This window comes from Solanum verrucosum, unplaced genomic scaffold (genome assembly GCF_900185275.1).
Source record: "Solanum verrucosum unplaced genomic scaffold, falcon-dt-bn FXZP01000049.1, whole genome shotgun sequence".
In the NCBI taxonomy this organism is placed as follows: Eukaryota; Viridiplantae; Streptophyta; class Magnoliopsida; order Solanales; family Solanaceae; genus Solanum; species Solanum verrucosum.
In genome coordinates this window covers 11,315,872-11,324,096 of record NW_026020221.1, presented here as the reverse complement: position 1 = coordinate 11,324,096, position 8,225 = coordinate 11,315,872, and the positions used below count along the sequence as shown (strand labels likewise).

General features: G+C 36.3%; 1 protein-coding gene across 1 annotated transcript; it reads left to right on the top strand.

The window, feature by feature from the left end:
• The first annotated feature begins 4,670 nt into the window (after window positions 1–4,670).
• Window positions 4,671–5,623, top strand: LOC125831550 (uncharacterized). Its single transcript, XM_049510711.1, has 3 exons — window positions 4,671–4,808; window positions 4,898–5,238; window positions 5,338–5,623. Exons 1-3 carry the CDS (start codon window positions 4,671–4,673, stop codon window positions 5,621–5,623), a joined length of 765 nt encoding a protein of 254 aa, XP_049366668.1.
• The last annotated feature ends 2,602 nt before the right edge of the window (window positions 5,624–8,225 follow it).

Below are 8,225 nucleotides of genomic sequence, written 5' to 3'. Positions count from 1 at the left end.
ATGAGTTCCTTTTATGTTCATTTTCAGTATATTAACTCTCTTCTCAATTTTTTGCTTTATGCAAATTCTTCTTTGTTGTGCATCTGTTTACATTTGTATCAGAGAAAGCGTGACTGGAGTAAAAAGAAAATAGCAGGAGGTAAATTTCTTTTTTTCTTTTCCGCATAACTCATGGCATCAGAAAGTAATTTTTTACAAGCACCCAATCCTCACTTTGATGGTCTTTATGATCATTGGAGTATGCTAATGGAGAATTTCTTACGGTCAAAAGAATATTGATCAATTGTCAAGGATGGGATTAGCACTCCGGTGGAAGGCAAAATTTTGATGAATTCTCAAAAGACAGAATTGGAAGCAAAAAAGCTAAAAGATCTAAAAGTGAAGAATTATCTCTTTCAGGCTATCGATCGTCCCATCCTAGAAACTACTCTTTGAAAAGAAACATCCAATGATTTTTGGGATTCTATGAAGATAAAATATCGAAACACCGCCAGAGTGAAGCGTGCCCAACTTCAAGCCTTGAGAAAGTATTTCGAGACTTTGCAGATAAAGGAAGAAGAGTTTGTAATAAGTTACAACGCTAGAATAATGAAGATCAGCAAAAAAAAAACTTTCCATAGTGAGAAGATGAATGATGTCACAATTGTTGAGAAGATACTGCACTCTTTAATGCTGAAGTACGATTATGCCATTTCCTCGATTGAGGAATCAAAAGGTATAGATGAGTTTTCGCTTGACGAATTGTACCGCTCCTTATTGGTGCATGAACAAAAGATCAATCACAGTTCAACTTATGAGGAGCAGGCCTTGAAAGCTTCTACTTATACTCTATTAATTCTAGAGGAAGAGGTAGAGGTAGGGGTAGAGGACGAGGGAGAGGAGACCCTGAAAATTGCCTAAAGAAAAGGACAAGAATTCTAATTTTGTGCCTCCATCTCTATTTCCACAGTCTCCTCTTACTCTTCCTCTACATGTACCGAAGAGGAAAGGAGAACATGGAAATAGAGACGGAGGCACAAATTTAAGGGTCAATGATGACTACGGCAAATGTAGAGGAAAAAACTTTGACAAATCAAAGGTAAATTCTTATCGATGTCATAAATTTGGTCATTATGAATTTGATTGCTATATTAGGCTGCCTAATGAGAAGGACGAGAAGTCCAATTTTGTTGAAAGAAAGGACTAAGAGAACTTGTTGATGGCGATACAAGCACAAGAAGAACTTGTGCAAGATTTTTGGTATCTATACATAGGCTGGAGGAATCACATTAGTGAGAGTAAGTCTTGTTTTTCATATTTAAATAAAGATTTTTGTTCTAAAGTTAGTTTTGGTGATTGCTCTATGGTGGAAGCAATGGTAAAAGGTGATATTAAAATTAAAATGAAGAATGGTTTTGAATAAATAATATCAAACGTGCTTTATGTTCCTGATTTAAAAAGCAACTTATTGAGTGTAGGACAATTTCAAGAAAAAAGATATATTCTTCTCATTGGAAAAAGGTGTTTGTGAGATTTATATTCCTACTATAGGAGCTATTGGTATTGCGAAAATGAATTCAAAAAGGTTATTTCCCTTGAATATTGAGAGTATTCGATCTTGTTTAAAAATATAAGTAAAAGATTCTTCATGGTTGTGGCATTTTAGATATTGTCACTTGGGTTTTGGTGGATTGAAAACTCTCTAACAGAAAGATATGGTGATAGGCCTTCCTGAAATTTTCATCCCTTCCTAAGTTCGTGAAGAATGTGTTGTTGGCAAACAACATCGATCTCAGTTTCCAAAAGGGAAGTCATGGAGGGCGAAGGATCTTTTGGAGCTGGTGCATTATGATATATGTGGCCCAATTAAACCAATTATTAATAGAGGTAAAATGTATTTCATTACCTTTACAGATGATTATTCTCGGAAAACTTTGATGCATTTTTTGTAGGAAAAATCATAAGCTTTTGGAGTATTTAAAAGCTTCAAGGCTCATGTATAAAATGAAACCGGAAAGGCCATAAAGACTCTTCGAATTGATCGTAGTGGCAAGTACTTCTCAAAAGTATTTAAAGATTTTTGTGAATCTAATGGAATTTGAAGAGAGCTCACCACTGCTTTTATACTACAACAAAATGGTGTATTCGAGAGAAAAAATAGAGCCATTCTCAATATGGTGCGGAGTCTGCTAGAAAGAATGGAAAAGACTTTTTGGCCTGAAGCAATTAATTGGAGCATTCATGGCTTTAATAGAAATCCAACATTTGTTGTTCAAAATATGACTCCAGAAGAGGCTTGGAGTGGAAGAAAACCAACTATCGATCACTTTGAAATTTTTGGTTGCATTACCTATGCATATGTTTCTGACGAGAAGAGGAAGAAGCTTGATGACAAAAGCAAAAAGTGTATATTTCTCAATGTTAGCGAAGCATCAAAAACATATAAATTGCTAAATCCACAAACGAAGATGATTGTAATCAGTAGAGATGTTATTTTTATGGAAGAGAACACTTGGGACCTGAGTATACAACAGTCTACTCCAATCGTATTTGACAGTGAAGTTGAAGAAGTTGCTGAAATTCCTGAAAGTGTACATAATTCATCTCCAATAGCTGCTGAAACTCTACAAACTCGTGCTGAAATTTCACCAACTTTACAGGCAACTTTGGAAGAAACTAATGCAACAACTCAGTCTCTTCGTCCTGCTCGCAGGAAGCCTGCGCGGATGCTAGACTTTAAGTTTAAGGAATCAATGTAAATGATGATGCCATTACTCATTTTTCTTTGTTTGCATATTGTAACCTGACAATACTTAAGAAGAATAAAGGAAGACAATGGATTTTGAAATTAAAGCTATTGAAAGGAATGATACTTGGGAGCTTGTTGATCTTCTTGAGAAACACAAAATCATTGGTGTCAAGTGGGTATAGAAGACAATACTAAAATAAGATGGTGAAATTGATAAGTATAACGTGCGATTGGTTGTCTTAGGGATACAAGAGGGAATATGGTGTTGATTACATTGAAGTTTTTGCTCCAGTTGCAAGGCATGACACTATCAGAATGTTAATTGCCTTGGCATCACAAAATTCCTGGCCTTTCTTCCAGGTGGATGTCAAATCAGCTTTCCTACATGAATAATTGGAGGAAGAGGTATTTATCGAACAACCCCTTGGTTTTGTTAAGATTGGTAACGAGCAGAAGGCTTATCGATTGAAGAAAGCTCTTTATGAATTAAAACAAGCCCCTCGAGCTTGGAATAGTTGCATTAAGGCTTATTTTCAGAAAATGAGTTTTCAATAATGTCCACACGAGCATACACTTTTTGTGAAAATTTGGGAGAATGGGAAAATTCTCATTGAGTGCTTATACTTTGACGATCTTATATTCACGGGGAAGAGTAGTGTCATGTTTGCCAAACTCAAGAAGTGTATGATGAATGAATTCAAGATGTTTGATTTTGGTAAGATGCACTATTTTATTGTTTTAGAAGTGGTGCAATCTAATGCCGGGATATTTGTTTCTCAAAAGAAGTACGTATGAGAAATTTTAAACAAGTTTAAGATGCAGAATTGCTATTCAACCAACATTTAGTTGAGTTTGGCTTGAAGCTAAGTAAAGTTTGGAGTGGAAAGAAGGTAGATAGCACATATTACAAGTAAATTGTGGGTAGTTTAATGTATCTAGCTGCTACAAGACCAGCCATCATGTATGTTTTTAGTCTTGTAAGTAGATATATGGAGTGCCCAACTCAAATGCACCTCTTAGCTACGAAGAGAATTCTCTGTTACTTGCAAGAAAACAAGGATTTTGGAATTTTCTATATGAAAGGAGATATTTCAGATTTGACTGGCTTTACTGCAGGATATCAAGATGATAGAAAGAGCACTTCAAGCTATGTCTTTTTACCAGGCACATGGGCTGTGTCGTGGTCCTCCAAAAAGCAAACAATTGTCACATTATCAATTACATAAACTAAACTTATTGCTGCCAAAACTTGTTCTTGTTAAGCTGTCTGGCTTAGGAGAATCCTTGCTGAGTTGCAATTCAAGACGGACTACAATATTTTGTGATAAAAATTCTGCCATCAAGTTGTTTAAGAATCCGTGAACCATGAAAGAAGCAATCACATTGATGTGAAGTGTTATTTTCTACGAGATCTCCCTAATGAAGGACCAAAAGAGCTGCAGTACTGCCGGTGAAGATCAATTTGTGGACATTTTTCACAAAACTTCTAAAAATTTTCCCTTTACAAAAGTTGAGGAGGTTGATGGGTATTGGCACAATGGAAGAGTTCAAGTAGCTAAAGTTAACCTGAAGCTTGAGAGCTTTCAGTTTAAGGGAGAATGTTAGAAAATAAAAGTCCTGTTTACAGCTTTGTCCTAGTCTTTAGGAGATTAATTTATCATGAATTTGTTTCCTACTTTTAGGATTAGTATTAGTTAGTGGTTACAACTTTCATGCTTAATGTTGTTATCTCTTTATTCCTGTAAAATCTATAGCCGCAGTGTACTAAATATAATCAGAAAATGAGTTCCTTTTATTTTCAGCATATTGACTCTCTTCTCAGTTTTGTGCTTTATGAAAATTCTTCTTTGTTGTGCATCTGTTTACATTGGTATCAGAGAAAGCGTGAGTTTCTGGAGTAAAAACAAAATAGTAGCAGGTAAATCTCTTTTCCGCATAACTAATGGCATTAGAAAGTAATTTTGTGCAAGCAGCATATCCTAACTTTGATGGTCATTATGATCATTGGAGCATGCTAATGGAGAATTTCTTACAGTCAAAGGAGTATTGGCCAATTGTCGAGGAAGGGATTAGCACTCCGGTGAAAGGCAAAATTTTGATGAATGCTCAAAAGATAGAATTGGCTGCAAAAAGTTGAAAGATCTGAAAGTGAAGAATTATCTCTTTCAGGCTATTGATCGTCCCATCCTAGAAACTATTCTTTACAAAGATACTTCTAAGGATATTTGGGATCCATGGAGAAAAAAATATCAAAGAACTACCAGAGTGAAGTGTGCACAACTTCAAGCCTCGAGAAGGGATTTCGAGAGTTTGCACATAAAGAAAGGAGAGTCTATAATGAGTGACTGTGTTAGAACAATGGAGATCAACAACAATGTGCGGTTCCATGAGAAGATGAATGATGTCACAATTGTTGAGAAGATACCACACTCTTTGACGTCGCATTATGATTATGTCGTTTACTCCATCAAGGAGTCAAAAGATATAGATGAGTTGTCACTTGACGAATTGTGAGGCTCCTTATTGGTGCATGAACAAAAGATGAAATGCAGTTCAACTTCTGAGGAGTAGGCCTTGAAAGCTTCTACTTTTATTTCTTCCAATTCTAGAGAAAGAAGTAGAGGTAGAGGCAGAGGGAGAGGAAACCCTGGAAATAGAGATGGAGGCAGAAATTTAAGGGTCAATGATGACTACAACAAAGGCAGAGGAAAGAATTTTGAAAAATCAAAGGTCGAATATTATCGATGTCATAAATTTGGTCATTGTCAATCTGATTGCTATAGTAGGCTGCCTAATCAGATGGACAAGAAGTCTAATTTTGTGCCTCCATCTCTATTTCCATGGTCTCATCTCCCTCTTCCTCTACCTGTACCAAAGAGGGAAATGAGAACATGAAAATAGAGATGAAGGTAGAAATTTAAGGGTAATGATGACTATGGCAAATGTAGAGGAAATGACAACTTAAAGGTAGAATATTATCGATGTCATAAATTTTTTCATTATCAATCTGAATGCTATATTAGGCTTCCTAATGAGAAGGACAAGAAGTACAATTTTGTTGAAAGCAAGGAATAAAAGACGTTGTTGATGGCAATACAAGCACAAGCAGAATCAGTGCAAGATGTTTGGTATTTGGACATAGGCTGGAGTAATCACACGAGTGAGAGTAAATCTAGATTTTCTTATTTAAATGAAGCCTTTCATTCTAAAGTTTGTTTTGGTGATTGCACTACTGTGGATGCAATGGTAAAATGTGATATTAAAATTAAAATGACGAATGGTTTTGAATATATAATATCAAATGTGCTTTATGTTCCTGCTTAAAAAGCAACTTATTGACAAGGGGTATTAATGTTCAGGTGGGCCAATCACCAGTGGTTCCTACACCGGCTGTTGGTGCACAGATTTCTCCCAAGGTTATTTTTACACCTGTTGATCAACAATGTTATGAGAGGTTTCATAAGATGAAACCACCCCAGTTTCAGGGTGGTAAGAGCGAGGAGGCTCATGAGTTCTTGACTTTGTGCCATGAGATGCTAGAGGCAGTGGGTATGGTGGATGCTCGTGGTATTCGGTTTGTTGCACTTCAGCTTCGTGGTCGTGCCAAGGAGTGGTGTAGGACTTTTGTAAGGTCTAGACCAGTTGGATCTCCCCTAGAATAGTGTGATGTGTTCTCTAGTGCTTTCCATGACTGCTTCATTCTTTGGAGCATGAGAGAGACGAGTTGTCTGAGGGTTGAGACCTTGACTCAAGCGAGTCTGTCTGTGACCGAGTATGAGACCCATTTTTGTGAGCTTTCTAGGCATGCTATGACTATTGTTACGGATGAGAGGGTTGACTTTATCTATGAGGTCTTATGTGTTCATAGCACCCAGAGAGGGGGCTTCCTTCTAATCTATTGTGAGGACGCGAAGGAGGCGGAGTTGATGGTTTTAGAAGAGTTTTGGGAGCTTAAGAGAGCCTATTCTTCTGGTCAGTTTTTTGGTGACTCATCTGGAGGCAAAGGTTCACATAAAGGTATTAGTTCCTTTCAACTCCGTGGACCGGTTCTTGTTTCTATGCCAGTAGCTGATAGTCGGCATTTAGCTCGAGGAGCTTATGATTCTGGCCGAGGTATCCATGGTAGTTAGTCTGGTTCACAACGACAGTTATCCTTGCCGAGATCTTGCTTTACTTGTGAGGATCCAAGTCATATGATGCGATAGTGTCCTCTACATACTCATTCAACACATCAACGTTCTTATGCAGCTGCTCTAGCTAGAGGTTCAGTGCCTTCGGCCAGGGGTCGAGGTAGAGGTTAGACCGATAGATGTGGTAGAACTTCTGGTATGGATACTCCAGCTCTGTAGTGTGGAGGTAGAGGTTCTACTCAAGCTACAGGCAGTCGAGATAGCAGTGATATGCTTTTCGAGGAGGCTTGAGGCAAAGACTTCTGATGTTGTGATCATATGTATCATCCCAATTTTCCATCGACCCACATCTGTATTATTTGATCCGAGGTATACTTTCTCATATGTATCTACCTATTTTGCTGTTGGGTTTGATATGTTGTCTGATTGCATGACTATGCCTATTCATGTTTCTACACCAGTGGGTGAATCCTTAGTGGTGGATCAAGTGTATCAATTCTGTCTTGTTTCCTTGGCCGGGTATGATACTTGGGTAGATTTCATTATTTTTGGGATGGTAGACTTTGACATCATCTTGGGGGTAGTAGAGTTTGACATCATTTTGGGGATGTTACACTTTGACATCATCTTGATAATTGCAAATTTAGTTAACTTTTATTCTCTCTTATAGGGAAGATTAACATATTATAGTTTCTATCGAGAATAATATAGTCCAAGTATTTATAATCTGATTTTTTTTCTATCTTCATCCATGAATATTCTATTTTTTTTAAAACTAAGTTTATGTTGGTAAAATTTTAAAATAGAATAATAGTAGAAATATTTTTACATTTGAGCATACTTTTCTTACTTAATAATTTTCTTTTCAAATAGATTTCTCCATTATTAATGAGACATTCAGATCAAGGCAGTCAAGAAAAGCATAAAATCGATCAATGAAAATACGATAGAAGTATGATGTTGAGAAGTTAGTCTTTTATTGTAAAGCCACATGAACATACATGGTAAAAGTATAATAATAAAAATAGAATACACAAACTTGTTCATAATATTTGAATAATATACATTGTAAATCATGATCATTAAATTATCATTCATTGACAACAATCAAAATGGCTAACCCACATTAATAAATATATTTAATCACTTATAAGCGCTAATAGTAGAAGTGTTCACTTCAACTTTGATCAGGTGTTGGCATTTAACACAACATCTACACCAGTCCCACTAATTTCAGCCTGAGATGCAATAACTTGATCACTGATCAATATAGTTTGTATGTCTTCAGCTGAAAAAAAGAACGTCTTGTTAGTATTTTTCAAAATAAAAAATATTCAAAATAGGATGAGAACAAAGAATTCAATTAG